The sequence below is a fragment of the Acomys russatus genome, chromosome 17 (assembly GCF_903995435.1).
Source record: "Acomys russatus chromosome 17, mAcoRus1.1, whole genome shotgun sequence".
Taxonomy (NCBI): domain Eukaryota; kingdom Metazoa; phylum Chordata; class Mammalia; order Rodentia; family Muridae; genus Acomys; species Acomys russatus.
Window position 1 is genome coordinate 40,016,214 of NC_067153.1, and position 18,621 is coordinate 40,034,834.

Consider the following 18,621-nt stretch of genomic DNA (forward strand, 5'->3'; position numbering starts at 1 on the left):
CAGAATAAGCTAAGCACGAACATATAGACGTGGAAATGCAGTATCTTTTTTTTTTTCAAACCACAGTTTAAAAAAAGCAAAAATAAAAACAACGCCCCCCTAAACAAAACAAAACAAAACCAAAAACCAAAACAACCCCCTCAAAAAACCCTCCCCAAACAAAACAAAACAAAAAGTAAAATAAAATAAAAATAAATCCCAAAACAAAAAAAAATAAAAGCACAATCTTTGGAACAAAAGAATTAAAGGCAGAAATTTAAAGGAGAAATACATATTCAAAGAACACAGTGAGGTATAAAAAGTATTCTCTGTTTGCTTGCTTGTTTCCCCTTCATCTTGCTATAGAGTCCTCTACTAGTAAATATTGCAGCAGCCAGGCCTCATGAACTGGGGGCTGTCCCATTTGCAGGGGTCTCACGTCACTTCAGTAGGGGGCAAATCGGCTGTAGCCACCTCGGTACAAACTCGCCTGCAGTTAAGTAAAGACATAAAAATAATTAAAAGGCGATGAGAGAAGCATTAGAAGTTTTTCAAGTCTGTCTTTGTGATGCTGCCGTAGTCCTGGCTGATGCTGCACTGCTGAGCTCCCTTCTCACATGTGTTACTTCTGGATACTGCTAGGCAGAGGTGCTCACGTCTTTGTTTGCAATGATGCTACATTTAAACCTAAGTCAATCTTTCAATCAATGAAACAACTCCTCTATAATCTATAAAATACAGTTGCCTCTCAGTATCCATGGGGCACCAATTCAAGATATACACATAGATGTCCAAACTGCAACATCTCTAGTCCCACGTGGTGTTTGTATACAAGACACATTCTCCTGCAAATGCCCTGTCTCTGCAGCACACAAAGGACTCATACAAGGTTAAGCTCTGTGAATGCTGGTCACACTGCACTGTTTGGAGGCTAACAAAGGGAACGAGTCTACGTTTGTTCAATGAAGATAATTTCCCCCTGAAACTGTGAGAGTCTGCGTGTGAGGTGTGGATGTGCACACCACCCTGCTTTTCTCCTTACCTTTACCGACTGGCTTTCTCTGGTTATCTTATTTCTCTTCACATGAACCTACCCAGGAATCGTCCCCTGGGTCGGTCTTTCAGGGTCAGCATGAGATAAAACAGATGTTACTATGGAGTGGCCCACCCTTGTAGCTATGGATCCCAGGCAGCAGTAAGGGCATTTATGCCAAATCCAAGAAGGCTGCAGCAAGAACATCAGTCCCATGGATTATTCTAGAGTTGCTCTATGTACTTCTTCCACACTTGCCTACAACTGCTACTGGAGATTGTTGTGTTCCCAATACTGGAGTCCCAATACAACATACCAGAAGGCAGGAGGACAGCAGGGGCATTGTCAGGCATCAGCAACTAAAAACTGAATACACCGAGAGCCTGCTGTGAAAACTGGCCACCACAACCTTCCCAAGCCTCGGCTACTATCAAGAACATGACACCACTGGGATGTGCCCAGTGTGGGAACCCATTCCCTTTGTCCTCTCCTAAATGACTGTCACCTTCAACCCCTTCCTTCCCTCTGCCTTTCCAGACATAAAGGTAAAGAAAGTTAACATAAATTCCCAGGGTCTCATATGACTTCCACACTTTGGCCATGGTTGTGATGACAATATATTGCTGCCCCTCATTTTTCAAAAATTACATGTAGAGGTTAGAATTAATGTGTCTTAAGAAAAAAGGTATGCACACTTACCACAGCGCCAACTCCATAGCTGGCGGCAGGGGCGAGGGCATGGTAGGGGTCAGCTGTGTACACCCTGCCGTAACTGGAAAGGAGAAGTGTAGTCAGAGAAAGTTGAGACCAGCCCCGAAGGTCCTGTGCTACAGATGTGAACTATCAGTGGGAAAATGGCGGATGGAAAGAAGTCCCATCTCTGTTCCTGAATGCAGGAACCGGGAAGCCCTGACACACTTTACAAAATGGCAAAGATGGGGTCAAATGAGGAAGAAGACTGCCCATAATCACAGCCCAAGAGAGAACAAGAGAGCGAGTATGAGAAGAGGTTAGGCCTAGATGCCGCGTGGCACAAGCCATGAAGAACAGGCCCCAGAAAGAGCCAGGCTGGCAGGAGCCCATGGCCTAAAGGCAGCTTTGGAAATGGTGAGGAGGAGAGAGTGATGCTGCAGCTGGATGGTGCTCAGGGCATGGAAGAGCCAGCTTTCTCTGGCTCTGTACATACCCGTCGCTGTAAGCGGCTGCAGCGGCTGCAGCAGCTGTGGCTGCGGTTGCAGTAGCAGGCTGTGCATATCTGTAGGCTGCATATCCACCCTACAGGAGAGAAGAGAACTGACTTTACAGCTACCTCTCCCCAAGCCAGCACCCCCCTACCCCCATACAGACGTACACATGTAGACACAAGGACAGACACAAACACAGACACACATGGGAAAGGATGTTTCAAACTGCACCAGTCTGCATGTTCCTCCTATTGTCAGAAATCAAGCTGCAGCCAATATAGGAATTTGCTTTCCGGTTTGTGACACTAAGGAAAATAAAGTACACAGGTACGACCTAGTAATTTTAAGGAATACAGTGTTTTCTGGAACTCTTGACAGAGAAAATAATCTTGAAATGTTGGGAGAACTGTGAGCCAACATGCCTATAACAGTTCAAAGAACTAAAATCTATGACATCCATAGGTGTCAATCTCAGATTCTCTGCACTGGGACTGGCTGGTTACCAAGAGTATGCAGCAGGTCACAGGAAGATCTGACCAGAGCTTGGGCCCATAGGTCCAAGCTTGTCTGTCAAGAGAGATACCAGGGAGAAAGGGACCAAGCAGACCAGGCAGCAGAGAACTGCCTGAGACTCAATAAGCTCCACCACCTGCTTTCACAGTGGTGGGGACAGAGACTATGGCTTTAAAAGCTAACTGTTTAACCCTAGTTCTCTTCAGAAAAACTCGTAACTCTAGCCCACATTCAAGACTTAGGGAAATCAGATCTCAAGCGGCTTAGGAGCATTTGGCTAGCTCTGATGAGGCCAGACATGCCCCAACTGCTTATTTTTCCCCATAGTATTCTCTGGGAGCTTCCCCTACCCCACCCCACCCCACCCCACCCCGGCTCATACACCCTCTTGAGAAGTCCTAGGAACTCAAAACCAGGACAGCTGCTACTCCACCTGCATTTTGATGAACAGAGATGTGCCTTCTGGACTCAAGGATAGTCATGTAACCAGGGTTTATGAGCCAGGCCAATACCGCTGGCAAGGCCTCCTTTCACTTATCCTTCTGCTTCCCGGGTGCTGGGATTAAAGGTGTGTGCCACCACTGCCTGGCCAGATACACTTTTTTTTTCCTTTTTGTTTTTTGAGACAGGGTTTCTCTGTATAACAGCTTTGGCTGTCCTGGAACTCGCTCTCTAGTCCAGGCTGGCCTTGAACTCACGGAGATCCATCTGCCTCTGCCACCCAAGTGCTGGGATTGCTACGCAGCCTCAGACACACATTTTTATTGTCATCCTTTGGATCAAAAATAGCTGTTCAGTTGGTCCAATTGGCTCAGTTGATTCAGTCCCCCCCCCCCCCCCCTGAGACAGGGTTTCTCTGTGTAGCCTTGGCTGTCCTGGACTCACTCTGTAGACCAGGTTGGTCTCGAACTCACAGTGATCCACCTGCCTCTGCCTCCCAAGTGCTGGGATTAAAGGCGTGCGCCACCATGCCCGGCAGTTGATTCAGTTATAAATGATAAAACTGTTTGTTCCTGTAGATGGTCCACATACCATGGCAGCTGAAATATCTCATTTTTTGCAAACTTTACAAGAAAGATTTCACATTTGCTTTTTTTTTTTTTTGCCATTGTTTAGAGTTGAAAAGGTGTGTGTGTGTGTTCACATGCAGGTGCATTTGGAGATGATATTGCTAGTCTGTTTCTAAAGATAGAGCTAGCCTAGGCTGTCTGGGGATTTGCTATGTAGACAGGCTGGCTTTGAACTCACAGAAATGTACCTGCCTCTTTCTCCCAGGTGCTGGGGTTAAAGTATGTGCCACTATGAACAAGAAGTATTTTCTGGTGGGATCCTCGTTCTTTTCTAGCACTCTGCCTGGCAGTTCTAGATGTCTTCTTTGATTCCTGGTAAATCTCAATTTGGAAACACCTATACTTTTATGAACTTCTAATCTTTTTCTAGTAAAGCACCAGCAATATGAGGGAGTTCGCCAAGTCTGTGGTGTAAGAAATCAGCGTCAGCAGCTTCAGCTGTGCAACACTCCTTGGCTGTCACCCTCTCTGTAGGTATCTGTAAGGGACAATCTGAGTCACCATTACCAAACCCTGCAGTGACATGGCCTAAGTGGAGTGTGGCAGGAAGCACCCTTGTGGTTTTGAGCCATGTCTACTGCAAGAGCAGGCTGGACCTCCTGGGCAGTGCCTCACTTCTGGCTCCACAGGGTCTGCTCCAATTCTTAAGCCTCCAAAGAGGACATGGGATGGAGAAAGCAATGGTTAGAGAACACGAAGTTTGTTGTTACGGTACAATCTTCCTCTGGGCCATAAAGGCTCAGCTGTTCCTTCTCTTTAGATAAGGTTCCGCTGTTTAGATCGGAAGCTAAATCTTTAGTGAAAACTTCTTTGTAACAAATGTAATTTAGTATTATGTGCTTTGTCTCTTAAGCATTCCTTCAAACACCAAAATAATCTTCACAATTTTAGAAAGCTGAGGTGGTGAGATCAGCTGAAGCTCGATCCAAGCGTAGTTACGCACACATTTGCAGACTGGAGTTCTCACTGAAAGTTCAGATTCAGGCCTGACCCCTGGGAGCTTGAAGAGAGCGTACAGGCTGCATTCTGCACGTTCTCTCCAACCACAGCTCTGAGCCGCACCTGCTAAGTGGAAGGAAGGGCTCCTAAGCGGGGCAACTGACAGCAATGGCTTCCTCAGCGATGCAGGTCCTTCCCACTTGGAAGGACATGGCTTTCTCCCTCTGCAGCACTTTGTTTTCACGAGCGGACTCTGACTTTGGGGTCGCAATGATGAAGCTCTCTCTGCTTCAAGCGTGGGACGGGATGAAATATTTTATTGACACTGATGGGCTTGGGAGAACAATGGCAGTAAGAAAACCTACTTAAGGCCAGGCATGGTGGCACACCTCTTTAATCCCAGCAGGTGGACCTCTGTGAGTTCAAGGCCAGCCTGGTCTACAAACAGAGTTCCAGGACAACCAGGACTAAACAGAGAAACCCTGTCTCGAAAAAACAAAACAAAACAAAACCCCAAAACCTATTTAGTGCTTTTAAAAGGCAGAGATCACCCAGCAGTTACAGAAGTCATTTAAAGGAGGGCTGTGTGTGGGCAGGACGGTCCCTCACCTATGCCTAGGCAGAAGTGCACTGTGTGCCAGCAGTGACGCTTCCCAGACACATCCTACTCCATAGAACATTACACAAAACTCAGGACAAATTCTACTCAATAAAACTGACTTAAATGTTTTCGGTTTCAGAGTGTACAAAGATTCCAGGCTAAGAGACTTGTTTTGTTTTTTTCTCCCCCAGATTTTACTTTAACCAGCAATTTTGAAGGCTCATATAGAACATGAGAACAAAGTGCAGTTTGAAACACCAAGGTTTTCATTACTGTTTCTTAAAATTTTCAAAAAGAACAAGGTGGGAGGAAGGAGAGGAGGGCTCAGGCGTGGGGGAGGTGGCGCCACATTAATATTAATCACATTAAAACTGAGCATGCCGACATCCGGAGCTAAACAACAGCAAAACCACCACGTCCAGACTGGCACTGGCTAACTCTATCTATCCCAGCATTCTCTTGGGACAGCGGTTTGCCCTAGGCTCTACCACAAGCTCGGTGAAGTACACAGCCTCAATTACTAGAGCGTGCAGCCACAACGACCTGGTATTACGGAAACAGTCAGTCACCACTTGAGTTAACATTCCATACCCTAACAACTGGCCCCTCCCCAGCCCAAAGGAGGAGTACATCTTGCCCACCCGAGCCCTGGCCCATACCACAATGTTAATAATTATAACAAGCAGTAACCCATCTGTTATATCAGAGAAGGGAACAGAGACTCCACTGAGAGATTTAGAGTGAGATGTTAACAATTCCTCAGCTGACTGCACAAACAAACAAACAAAAGGAGGAGAAATAATTCATTTGGAGATATGAAGTCATGAATAGCTGATGTGTATTGCTTTTAACCATGCACTGATGCAAAACTGAAGCAACCATTAATAAAAATTAAAAAGGACATATGTATTTACACACAATCAGACCTGTTTGATCTGAAGCAGTTTGCAGATTCTATCTGTGTGTGATTTGAAATAAAACAAAAAATGGGGATTAGCATGGCCACAGCACACCATAGTGTAGGAGGGCACACACAGACGGCTTCTGAAACCCTGAAAGCTGCCTAAGTTTGGCATGGCTAAGCCTGGTTCAAATCCACACATGCCCCTTAGAAATCACTTAGTCTCCTCTGTAGCCTTTCTGAGTAATGCCTAGCGTTCCCAATTTGGCAGCTCAGTCATACATCGCTCCGCTAGGCAACCTGCCTGGCTTTGGCAAGAGAGCTCAGCCCAAGCCACGGAGCTCACCCCAGACGCTCACTCTCGAGGAGCACTGGCATAGCCTTACCTAGCGTGTGACCAACGTTCCTCCTGTACTTGAGAACTTTTTGTTTTCTCAATTATTTGTCATATTTCTGCTTCTACTTCTAGATTCTCAAAGCTAAATGCTGCTGCTTTAAGTCCCTTTGCTAATGACTTTCCGAAAATGTTAAAGGAAAGCCTGTTTCTGTCGCCTGGCGTTACTTCCCTGAAGTTGCCCATTCTACTTCCTGGATTGGTTTTATCATCCAATTGACTCTGTACTACTGGCTCTTCTGTACCGCTCCTGCAGCTGACACGTTCTAACCATCGCTCCCCTGCACATGACCTTGTCTGCACACTTACAAATTTTCATCTTGTCTTGATTTTAACCTTGCCTTTAGTTTTATTGTATTTTTGCTTTAGGTTTACATTAAAACAGGACTTTGGTGAGCATGTGATGTCAAGACACCTTCTCTCTACCTGAAAGACAATGACATGTGACACTGAGGAGGAAAAGTGTGTAGCTCAAGACCAGCAGACAAATGAAAGCTTGTTATCCCTATGTAGTGTGCAGATGGACAGCGCAAGGCAAGTGTGTGCACGTGTGTTGGGGATTGGCAGGCGTGACGACTAACATCCCGACCATGGAGCAGAGATCCAGTTGACTTAGCAAAGGTTTAATGTTTGGCCTCTAGAACTGTTGGATCTGTCCTAGGGGATCCTAACGCCCTTGTTCCCTACTCCAGCTGAGAGCCACAGCTATATATAGGAGACAGCAAGTTCTCATGCAGACACGGCACAGACCTGACTGCAAAAGGCATACTTTCTGTTCTGGATGGACAGATCTATTTACTCTGGAAAGTATCATTGAAGTTCCATGTCATGATTATTTAAGTTTGGGGCTAAGGAGAGAGACTGTCATGATCAACTTGGTTATCTTTGATTTACATGATAGATGAGAGATAATCTTTAATGAATAAAATCTTTCAAATATTTTACTATTCCACATTTCTCCAAATCCATTCATTTCTAAAATAATGCTGGGTTACATGAAGTAACTGGGCTACTAAGTAACAGACTGTTGTTCTCCTAGCAGCAAGCTCGTGGCAAATGCTCTAACAGACATGCTGTTACCCAAGCACTCACTGATCTTCTCAGGAGAATGGACAGAGGGCACAGGGTCCTGGCATGTCTAGACCTGTGGCCACGCCCTGCTTTGGCAGCAGCACAGTCCATTTCTGACTAGGATTTCACTAGGTAGCTAGACGTGGGACTTGAAGCCTTACATGGGAAGACTTCTGTCTCCTCCCTTTTGACATTTCTTCCCCAGCACCCTCAGATGCTAGTATCCCCAATAGAAAAGACTAGCTTAAATAGCACAGGCAAATGTGACTGACAAGCTGAGAGAGGCAGGAATGATGGGATAGTGCATGTGATGCGTCTGTGGCAGATGTGTGTCAAGGGGACCACAAGGCTCATTTTGAAGGAAGTGCCATGATGTGTGGATGCGATGTGTGCACTGCTGAGGTAGCAGGGCTTAGATCACACGCTCACAAGTCTTGATTGTCCAAAAAAGCCTCTGTTCCCATCTCTAACGTGGAGCTGGAATGGTTAGTATAATTCAATTTTTTCACTGCAATCCACAATCTGATTGATTGGCAGGTCACACTGGCACTCCTACCTGAGGTATTTTAGCGCTAATGATTGGTTCCTGTAAGACTATTCTATAACAGAACACAGGAAGAGCAGTTCAAAAACACAGCTGTGGAAGGAAAACAATCATACAAAGAGCCCGTCATGGGCGGCCAGCCTTTTCTTTCCTTTGGATGCAAGCATGCTTTTCACAGGATGAGAATCAGGAGCAGTTTGTTATCCCACTTAAAAGATGATTTAGGGTGAACCTTGGCTTTTCTGATGGGAAAAGGGGGGCAGTGGGGATGGGGAGGACACCTAGCCTGGAAGAGCAGGGTTCTTTACAAATGGAGGACATGAGGGCTAGAGCAGGACACTTTGTTTCCAGACAAAAGTATGCCACTCTCAGAGCATAAGAGGGAAGACTTAAGAAAGATGCCAACACCGAGGGTCCTCCCCTGAGTGCCCTGCCTGAGCCAGAGTGCCTTTTTACACACTAAACCCTGCACTCATCCTATTCTAGCACGCATTTCTGAGGAAGCCAGATGTAAAGGTACAGTGATAGGTTCCACAGTCTGGAAATGTACGGAGAAAAGTAGAAAAAACTAGAAGGAAAACAGCCAGGTTTTGCTTCTGCTTTTAAGAGCCCACCTTAGCTCTGTCACACATGGGCCATCCAGTTTAACAGCCACAGCTAGAACACACACTGTAGTCCCGGCTCTTGCTAGAGGGCTCAGATGCTACCTCAGCACTACTGGCCAACTTTCCCCCTCCCAACAGCTCTGCTTTAGATGGGAGAAAGAAAGAGGCAGGAAAGAAGCATCAGGACTTAAGCAGGCGGGGGCCGCTCGGAAGGGTATTGTGACCACGCCACTGGACTACTTGCTTAGAGTCTGTAGATTATTCATTTAGATGAAAAAAACCTACAAAACAGAAACAAAACAACCCCACCAGAACATTCTCTTAATGGGCACAGAAACACGTTACACTGCAAAGTAAGAAAAAAGGAGAACCATAAACATATATTTAGTTGGTTGGTTGAAGGTAAAAGCAGGCAAAAGCAGGATAAAAGTAGGACATATTTTAGAAAAGTCCCAAGTAAGGAGGACATTACATAAAAAATAAAACCTCAGTTGGGGAACGAATTCAAATAGAAAAGCCTGCTCCACTGGAGCGGACAGCAGACTGAGGGACTAAGAAGATGCTTCACGAGAGCAGAGAACTTATATGCTAATGTCAGCGTAGCTGTGCATGTCCAGCAGTGAGCAGTCTGCCGTAAAGTAAGCCAGATCTGCCCAATCCGCAACCATGAACATGGGGAAATTACTTCTTGAAAATTTGCTGAGCAAGAGTTAGGTTTTAATTAAAGTACAAAGAAAGGTAATGAAATATGGAGTAAGTGGCCTCTAGTCCTGGCTGTATAAACTACTTGGGGATTCTCGTAATCACAGGCCGATGGCCCGTTACTAGAGAGACACACTCTAGGATTCTAACTAGCACAGGTGTCAGCTCACTGGGCCTGAGGAAGTGGCGTGCTCTACTGCGGCAGGCTTCAGTGACTTTCAATGGCCTGACGTCACACTGCTGAGGAAGCAGGCACCAACAGAGAGAAGAGGGCAGAGAAGGCACTGTCTGGATACACTGACCGACCCCACAGAAGAACTTCCTACTACTAACTCTTTCTTACAAAACTGTCTTAATGATTTGGGTCAGTAGACTATGCTGGCATTCAGAAAAAAAGACCATTTGGAAGGTTCTTAATAATAGTCCTCACAACTCAAAAGCTTTTCCTGTGTCAGCTAGATGGACCTTTTTTTAAGTAGTATGTGACCACAAACCATGGAACTTCATCTCCAGCTACATGGATGATGGATTAAATGTCACAACTGAGAAGTCTTCACAATAGCTGAATGGCTCTAAGAGTCCAGACTGTGAATCATGCTCCCCAGTTTCCCTAGCTGACTCCTAAGAAAAAGAGTCACTGGCTGTGGACTTGCAGGTAGACGGCTTTTAAACTGAGTGCTGTGGTCTTTAACTTACTATACACGCCTCTCCATCTATCTCCATCTATCTCCTATACTACAGTATCAGTTGCTTGATGTCACTTTCACAAGTTCATTTTCATAAATCATGTAAAATTAAAAAGCACACAGTTCAGAAAACTTACTGCAACTTACATAAAACAAAGCCCTGATGCTCTAAAGAGGGTATGGGATGAAAAGAAAAGCACCAAAGGGAAAGAGCTGGTGCCAGACTAAGCTAGTCCTGTTATTTATGTATGCAGATGACGCGACAATACGACTTTAACCCTGCTGATCATCTCACAAGTTAAGAGGTGCCCAGAACATTCATGGGCACAGGGAGGGGAAGAATGTGTCCAGCAGACTGACCCCAGCAACCGTCACAAAACCCAAAAGGCTTAGTTTTTGCACCCAGGGGCAAGCGCAGTGGCAGAGAAGCATGCTTGCATTCTTAAAATATATAAATGTATATATATATATCTCCACAAGGAAAAAGGAAAACAAAAATTAAATTATATATATATTTTTTTTAAAAAAGGAAAACAAAATAAAAACAAAACAAACTAAAGAAACAGAAAAAAAAAGGCTGGCTTGTCAGGGGATGGGGTCCAAAAGGCCCCAGTGTATGTACTTACATAGAGGTCAGCACCGTAAAATCCGTCCTGGTAAACCACACTGCAGAAATCCACACAAAAACAAAAACAAAAAACAAAAGAACAGAAACACATTCCGGTTATTGAGGACGGCAGCATGCACATGCGCTACACAGGCAGGTGATGTATGAATGTGACCTGGACATGGGGCCTCGGCAAGCTGGTGACAGAGATATGCCAGAAGTCCATGTGTGTGTTCCATGCCTCCAGGACATGCGAGGAGAGCTAAGGGTCTGCAAAGCTAGATCGAGCGCCTGGACACTGGGCAGCTCAGACTGAAGACATGAGCAGTGTTCCCGGCAAGGCCTTCTATAGCTGTCTGAGATGTGCTGGGCTAAATAGGTCAACTTTCGTATATGGAGCACTTTTAAATCTAAGTTTGTCCGGGGGGAATGTTGTTTTTAAAGCCTGTACAAGAGTAGGGATGGTGAAGGGCTTAGCTTCATGAAGAGAGGGAACAAAATGAATTCCATTAGGTCAGGACCTTCGTGCAAAGTGTGTTTCAAGCGATGCACAGTAGTAATGCTCGTTTTGGAAAGTGTAGCTTTCCCTGCTATCCATACATCACCTGCTTTTCACCCTGCACATTAGACATGCGATAAGATTTGGCTGATCACACAAGCATGCAAAGTATTATTATTCAGCATTTTTAAGAACCAATGCAACACCTTGGAAAAACAAGTCAATCAATTCTGACCAAAGTAAACAGAGAAATGTAATTAAAAAAAAAACCAAAAGAACAAAACAACCAAAAATACCCACAATGCATTGCTTTCACAAGCAGAGGTAATGAGCTCAAGGTTAAGGTGATTGGTCCAAGAATTGAAAGGTGCAGTGGGATCCCAGATAGTAACAATATAATCCAGAGTGGGAAGGAGCAACTGGAAGATTTAAGGGTTCTTTCTTAACTAATAGAGCATTCGAAGAATTCTGAAAAATACAATTGGTGACTGAAGCTCTGGTCATGACTAGGCTTGTTCTACCTGACAATGAAACTGAGGAGGTTGCTGGTAGGACTCACTCTCCTGTTTAGTAATGGGCTTTGCCAAGGAGGCAATATTAGTTTTTAAAAACATGAATTTAGAGCAGTACTATACTATTATTTTTAAAATGTAGACCATGCTCCAGCATTATGAAGTGCTTATGTACATATAGATTTTCCCCAAAACATTATTTTGGGAGCAAAAGGCATAAACAGTGGTAGAGAGAAAAGACAAACCTTTTCTTCACATTTGTCAGGTCAAAACTTAGCTGTTTTATATATTTTTAAAAGTCTATTTTGGTTTATTAGCTAAGTTATAATGAATTGAACTAACAAGTAGGGCCACTAAGTCATATCTACAAGTTGCAAAGTCACACCCTGCAATGCACCTTACACTCAACCTGTTTTGTGCACCAGGAAAAGCAAATAGACTTTTGGTGTCTGTAGCAGGCTCTACCTGCTTCAGTCTCCATGCACTTAAGCCTGACCCTGGGATGAACCTGCCTCTCCGCTGCATTTTCATGAAGACTTGCATAGGAGAAGGCTGATGAGTGGAAAACACAGAGGCCAAGTGGGGAATTAATCTTCATCAATGTCAGTGAGGGGACACAGGCAAAAACCAACACCTTCCTTCTATAGAGTGTTGCCATTAAAGACATAGATATATTTTGTTCTTAGGCAAATCGCTTATTGTGAATATTCATCTGGATTCTACAAGAATTTTGATGTCCCTGTACCCAATGCCATAAGAGGCAGGAACACAGTGGCTCACAAGGCTGAAAGCAATTCTAGGCTACTCCCCATGAGAGCCTGGACTTATTCCTTGCCATTTTTCATGTATACAGGTGGTTCAGTTAATTAAAAAAAAAAGAATACACGTGAAATTAGTGTTCAATGCAATGCACAGAAACTGGTAAGCTCCGTTTAAGCGAATATATACCTGACACAGACTTAGTAGAGAAAGGTTCTTAAAAGGCCCTACATTGAACAGGAATGAACTCAGCTACTTTATGAGGTAGCCCAGGAAGGTACAAAATTGGAAGATCCATGTTTCTCTGTGCACTCTCTCCCTGCAAATGTGACAGTAAATGCTTTTGGGTTGAAATGGGAGACAGGTCATGAGCAATTTTCTTAGTGTACTGAGCTTGTAAAAGAGTCACTTTCATGTTTCACTCAAATATTTCTTAATGAAACAAAGGTGTATCTTTAATTTAGAAAAAAAAAAAAAAAAAGAGAGAGAGAGATGCCAGAGGTTGAAGGTCAAAGGTCAAGTTGAGACAAAAAAGGATAAAATTAAAAGCAAGTCATGGCAGAAGATGGAGATGATGGAATGCATGGGATTTAATTATCTATAAATTGCAAATGAAAGTTATTTTCTGAAGCAGTTCCCTTGCAGTGTCTTGGAGTCTGCCCACTTCAGCATGCATACTTGCCTTGTCTAATAAAAATGCTTTAATTCTGTGGCATGGAGGACTCCTAATGGTATGTCCATTGGTCTATGAATGAATGAATGTTAAATTAGTATACCTCCTGGTGAAGCCAATTCTGCTATCAGAAAGGGATATCCTCTCTTCCTTTATGTTTTAACTAAAAAGCAGCTAATTGGCTTTTCTGCAGCTATTTATGTTTCTCCAGAATATAGAAAAAAACAAAAACAAAAAACAACAACAAAAAACTACCTGTCATAGGCAGAGAAAAGATGAAGAGAAATATCAACTCTTAAGAGTCCTTGGTACACCTGAACTAGAAGTTTGCTTTATATAAAAAATACGTTAAGCTGACACAAACAACTAACAGCCAATCTGCCATCTTCCCTTCTTCTCCCCATTCAAAAACAAAGGATTTATTTGTTGCTATGGAATCTGTCCACTGCATGAGACACGCTCCACTCCAAACTGAAGGTGAGGGACGCTCAGCTACATGAGCTGCTACCATCTCAGAAGCCAGCTGCAGCTGGAGCCCCTACCTCTCCCTCTTGCCCTCTATTTAATTGGACTTGGTCCATCTTTGAATTCACCTCTTTTAGTCTGTTTCCTACAAAGAAAGCAAATCCATTGTGGGTAACTAGCTTTGCTGCTCACTACCCAGGCAGTGAAACCATTGGGTGGGCCATGTGCTGGCCTCTGTCCCGACATGGGGTGGTGAGACGGGTGAGCACAGCAGACACAGTCTGGCACTACAATCTCCAGCTCCCTTCTCAGTTCTCTGCAGTAGTGTTAATCCACACTCGTGCGCTGCTGAGTGAACTCCATGCCAACACACCGCTAGCAAACACAAGACGGCTCTGGCCACTGTCTTAAGCCATCACCATGAAGACTTAAGGTGGCCAAAATGAGGGTTGATATAATGAATTGATCCTTGGTCACATTTCTGTATTTAGTTCTTGTCCTTAACCCAATAATTTGCAAATATTCACACAGCATCTAAATGCTGCCCAGCAACATTCTAGAAGGCAGAGAGGGCCAGAGTACGCTTCCTTCCCTTCTTTTCTTACGCAGTTGCTTTAGGAACGACGATTCTGGAATCTAATGCTTACCCTGGATAGGCGGGGATGGCTGTTGGAGGTACCGCTCGGACTGCACCGTACACTGTCCGCCCTCTGCCCCTCAGATGGGCTCCTCTGAAAGCAGCTGCCGTGGTGGCTGCAGTTGGGTAAGGGAAGCCAGGAACTAAAGGGAGACCCAAAAGATGACAGAAATTTCAACTTGCAGTCAGGAGCTGGCACAAAGCTACCTTGAGAATCAATTATGAAAAAGTAGAAGGACAGGTACCAAACCTTCCCTGGAAAGACAGCAAGTACACTAGTTAATACACTACTGTCTCTGGGGCTTTGGAGAGATACAAGATGACCAAGCAATGATTCCATGCCTCGCTGGGCACAAATCTTGAGTTAATTTTGTCTCTTCCAGGTTTTTCCGGTCATAATGCAAGCTGATGATAAAAAACTCTATATCAGCCAGGACAGCCAAGGCGACACAGAGGTCCTGTCTTGAAAAACCAGGGGGGGAAAAAAAAAAACCCAAAACCAAAAAATTCCTTATCAGAAGCAGCTCTGAAAAATCATCTTAATAAGGTGTACATTTTTTTGTTTTTGTGAGACAGGGTTTCTCTGTGTAGCCTTGGCTGTTCTGGAACTCTCTTTGTAGACCAGGCTGGCCTCGAACTCAGAGATCTACCTGCCTCTTCCCTTCTGAGTGCTGGGATTAAAAAGAAGTAAAAATTTTAATTTCTGCTGATAGTTTAAACCAGATTAATAAAATTCTTTAACTGGCCAACTATTAATTTTGTTTCTAAATGCTATTATTTATACGTATTCCTCAAAAGGAAGGTTCTTTATAGTTTTACATGGTACAAACCTCCAAGGCATACAATAGTTTTGAGAATTCATTTGTCTATCTAATTTCTCTAATATAAATAAATAAATAAATATTTTTAAAGATAGGGTTTCTCTGGCTAACTCCAGCTGACCTGGAACTTGCTCTGTAGACCATGCTGGCCCAAAACTCACAGAGATCCGCCAGCCTGTATGCCTCCTGCTGGGATTAAAGGTGTGTGCCAATACTGCCTGGTGTCTCTAAAATATTTTAACCTCTACAGTCACCTTGTATACTTAATGAGGCAGACTTTTCCAAAGGCCTGTTCTAAGTGTGCATCCTACTTTGCTGAATCCAGTTTAGTTACACCTCTTGCTAGGGGAAAAGGGCCTGGGTCAAAATGACTTTAGAGACAGTCAGAGAGTGGCCTGAAACTGACCCTGCAGCTGTGCTAAGTGGTACTCCATGGAGAGTGGGTGGTGTGAGTAATGCAGTCTACACATGCTCTTATCTTCTGGTTTCCTTATGATCAAACAAAGAGAGGATATTTACATGTTCGTCCTCTATACACTTTCCAGTAAGTCTTGTTTTGCAGACACTTCTAGTATGAGTCGACAAAACAGGGCATTGTGGTATCTATTACTGTTAAAATCATTTTTATAATATTGTGTTTCTCAGTTTCTCTCTTAACCCAGCTATCATACAAGTAATTGAGACTCTATTATATTATATTGTTTATAAAATTTCACAACACAATCCTGAGCAGCTATAACTCTATTCTTAATCCTCTAAGCTAGTCTGGCTTCCTTCTAGAGCAAATCCCTGAGATACTTGCACTCTGTGGCTTTTCTTGTTCAGCTGTTCTCACTGATGTCACCTGGCCTTTTGCCCATGGTTCAGTCCCCTATTTCCTTCTCCCTTGGCTGGCAGGAAGTCCAGCCCTATTCTCTCTCCTGCTCAGCAATGGGCTGTAGCTGCTTTATTGGCATATCAGAGGACAATTGGGGAGCAGTGTTTATACAATATTGAGACAGGAGATTCTTAGAACTCGGATTGCAACCAGATATGGAGGGTACAGAAATCAGCATTTGAATTACACCATAACCTATGCCTACATATCACCTTCTCTTTTCCATCAGTTTTGCATTATGCTAGGAGAACAAAAACAGACCAAACTAGCACATGGGGCAACAGTCAAAACCCCTGCCTGCCACGTCAGTGTAGGCTACTTACTGATTAGAGGAATGTAAGTGTTGATGCCTCCTCTTCCTGACAAGGGTACAGCCGCCTCATTGCCTAGGGACACATCAGCTTGAAAGCTGGATGCTAGGTGCATTAAAAAAAAAAAACAAAAAACACAAAAAGGTTATAAAGACAGCCAAATGAAAAGCGACAGATGCCATTAAGTAGCAGAAAGGGAAGCAGTGCAGTACTACCTGCGTATAACTCAGGACCATACACAGCTCCAACTACTGGGCTTAACTTCCAGCCTGAAAGAGAAAAGAGGACATTGAATGTTTAAGACTACGTGAGGACAGGAGTGAACTCTGCAAGTCAAGGTGGCTTCAGGCATCTCTGGGCTGTCTTCCTCCCCAGGTTAAGAGTTTCTAAAGGAAAGGGCATGGTATCATCTTTTAGCAGCATCCCTGAGGGGAGGAGGCAGTAAATAGGGGTGCATGGAGTGCAGAGAGGGATTGTCCAGATCACATTGGTCTGTGGAGCTATCTGTGGGGTTGTCTTTATTTTTAACTGATGCAGGAGAGCTGAGCCCACTGTGGGTAACATCACCCCCTGGACAGGTGGCCATGTGCTGTACAACTAAGTCTGAGCTTTTCAGTGGCCCAATAAGCAGTATTCCTCCAGTTTCTGCTTGAGAGCTGCCCTGACTTCCTTAATGATAAAACTGGACCCCAGAGTTGCTTTTGGCCTAAGTGTTTTTATCACATCCATAGACTAGTACAGTACTGTAATTAGAACAGAAAGAAAATGGAGGGCGGGAGGAAGATGTGCAGGGAGTGAGAAAAGGGAACAGAAACACACTGTGGGGTTTGGCAGACTGTGCTCAGAGCTGTACCCAGATGACCTACTCGGAGCTTAGAGGAGGAAAGAAGTCTGAACATCTCTAATTTGATACCACTTGGCAACACACTTCCTTACACACCATTTTAACAGTACTTTACATTAGAGGCTTCATTAGGGCAGCCTCAGACTGAATTAAAGTCTGACTTGGAACTTGATGGCACATTCAGTTATACCACACAAATTTTGTGGGTAAATGGAAATACCTCTTCATAGTAAAAACTGGGTTCACCAAGTAGTGAGGGAAAGACAAGGCAGCAATGAAATGTGAAGTCTGTTCCCATCTTCACGGCACCAGAGGTTTTAAAATTATAATGGACCTATTTAATAAACATATTACTCAAACTCTGAAGGTCATCAGACTGCTGTCAAACTTTAAGTTTAAGATTTAGAGCCAGGTGGTGGTAGCGCACACCTTTAATCCCAGCACTTGGATGACAGAAGCAGGTGAATCGCTGTGAGTTTGAGACCAGCCTGGTTTACAAAGTGAGTCCAGGACAGTCAAGGTTACGCAGAGAAACCCTGTCTTGGAAAAAAAAAAAAGTTTAAGATTTAGAAATGTTGAGTTTCCAAATAATATTGTGTTAGGAGAATCCTGCCCGACAGGGTTTCTCTGTGTAGTCCTGGCTGTCTTGGAACTCCCTCTCCTCCTGAGTACTGGGACTACAGGTGCCACTACTTCCCAGTTTGGAAATCTTTACTTTATATACTTAAAGGAATATGGCAAGTATTTTGTTTGTAAGCAAGCAGTACATGTTGCCCATCTAGTAGTGAGTAGAATTCTACATAAAAACTTAGGAAGTATTTACTGACTTTTATATACAAGAAGCAACATACCCTGCCATCCTATGTTCTGGAGGGGAGGGGCTAGCTCTCCATTTGTTTCTTTCCCTAGCCACTGCCATATGAACACAGGGATGGAGAGCAGGAAAGGCCAGCTCTATTGAAATTACTGATTTTTCTTTCTGTTTTACATTTACTCTGTGTGTGTGTGTGTGCGAGTAAGCATGCATGTAAGTAAGTGCATGCATGCCACTGTGCATGTGTATTAGTCAGAGTATGTAGGAGCTGGTTTTCTCCTTTCACCATGTGGGCATGGGGGATGAATTCAGGTCATCAGGCTTGGAGTTAACTGTCTTCATTATTTATTGGGCCCTATGCAGTCTACGCTATGTGCCCTGGAACCTATTACCCTCCTGTCCTGTCCTTCCTAGTGCCAAGGTTACAGGTGTGAACCATCAATGTCTGGCTGAGATAACCCACCCTTACTCTGAGGATTAAAATGTTCATGAGGACCAACAAGATGGTTCAGTGAGTAAAAGCATTTGCCAGCAAGCTTGTCTGATCCTGTACACAGGCCTGTACACACACACACTCACC

At 44.0% G+C, this 18,621-nt stretch overlaps 1 protein-coding gene across 38 annotated transcripts in view; it reads right to left on the reverse strand.

The window, feature by feature from the left end:
• Nucleotides 1–323: 323 nt before the first annotated feature.
• The window catches only part of Rbfox2 (RNA binding fox-1 homolog 2), a 271,178-nt gene continuing 252,880 nt past the window's right edge, over nt 324–18,621 (reverse strand). For 14 of the 38 annotated variants that reach the window (XM_051159880.1, XM_051159859.1, XM_051159857.1 and 11 more), the window contains 8 exons: nt 16,599–16,652; nt 16,394–16,488; nt 14,385–14,527; nt 10,849–10,888; nt 6,246–6,277; nt 2,199–2,287; nt 1,712–1,784; nt 324–469 (listed from right to left, as the gene is read on the reverse strand). In XM_051159880.1, coding sequence (XP_051015837.1) covers nt 415–469; nt 1,712–1,784; nt 2,199–2,287; nt 6,246–6,277; nt 10,849–10,888; nt 14,385–14,527; nt 16,394–16,488; nt 16,599–16,652 — 581 coding nt within the window. In that variant the 3' untranslated portion in view covers nt 324–414. Of the gene's footprint in view, nt 470–1,711; nt 1,785–2,198; nt 2,288–6,245; nt 6,278–8,241; nt 8,285–10,847; nt 10,889–13,281; nt 13,345–14,384; nt 14,528–16,393; nt 16,489–16,598; nt 16,653–18,621 lie in introns of those variants that run through there. The other 24 variants (XM_051159888.1, XM_051159873.1, XM_051159872.1 and 21 more) reach the window with 9 other exon arrangements.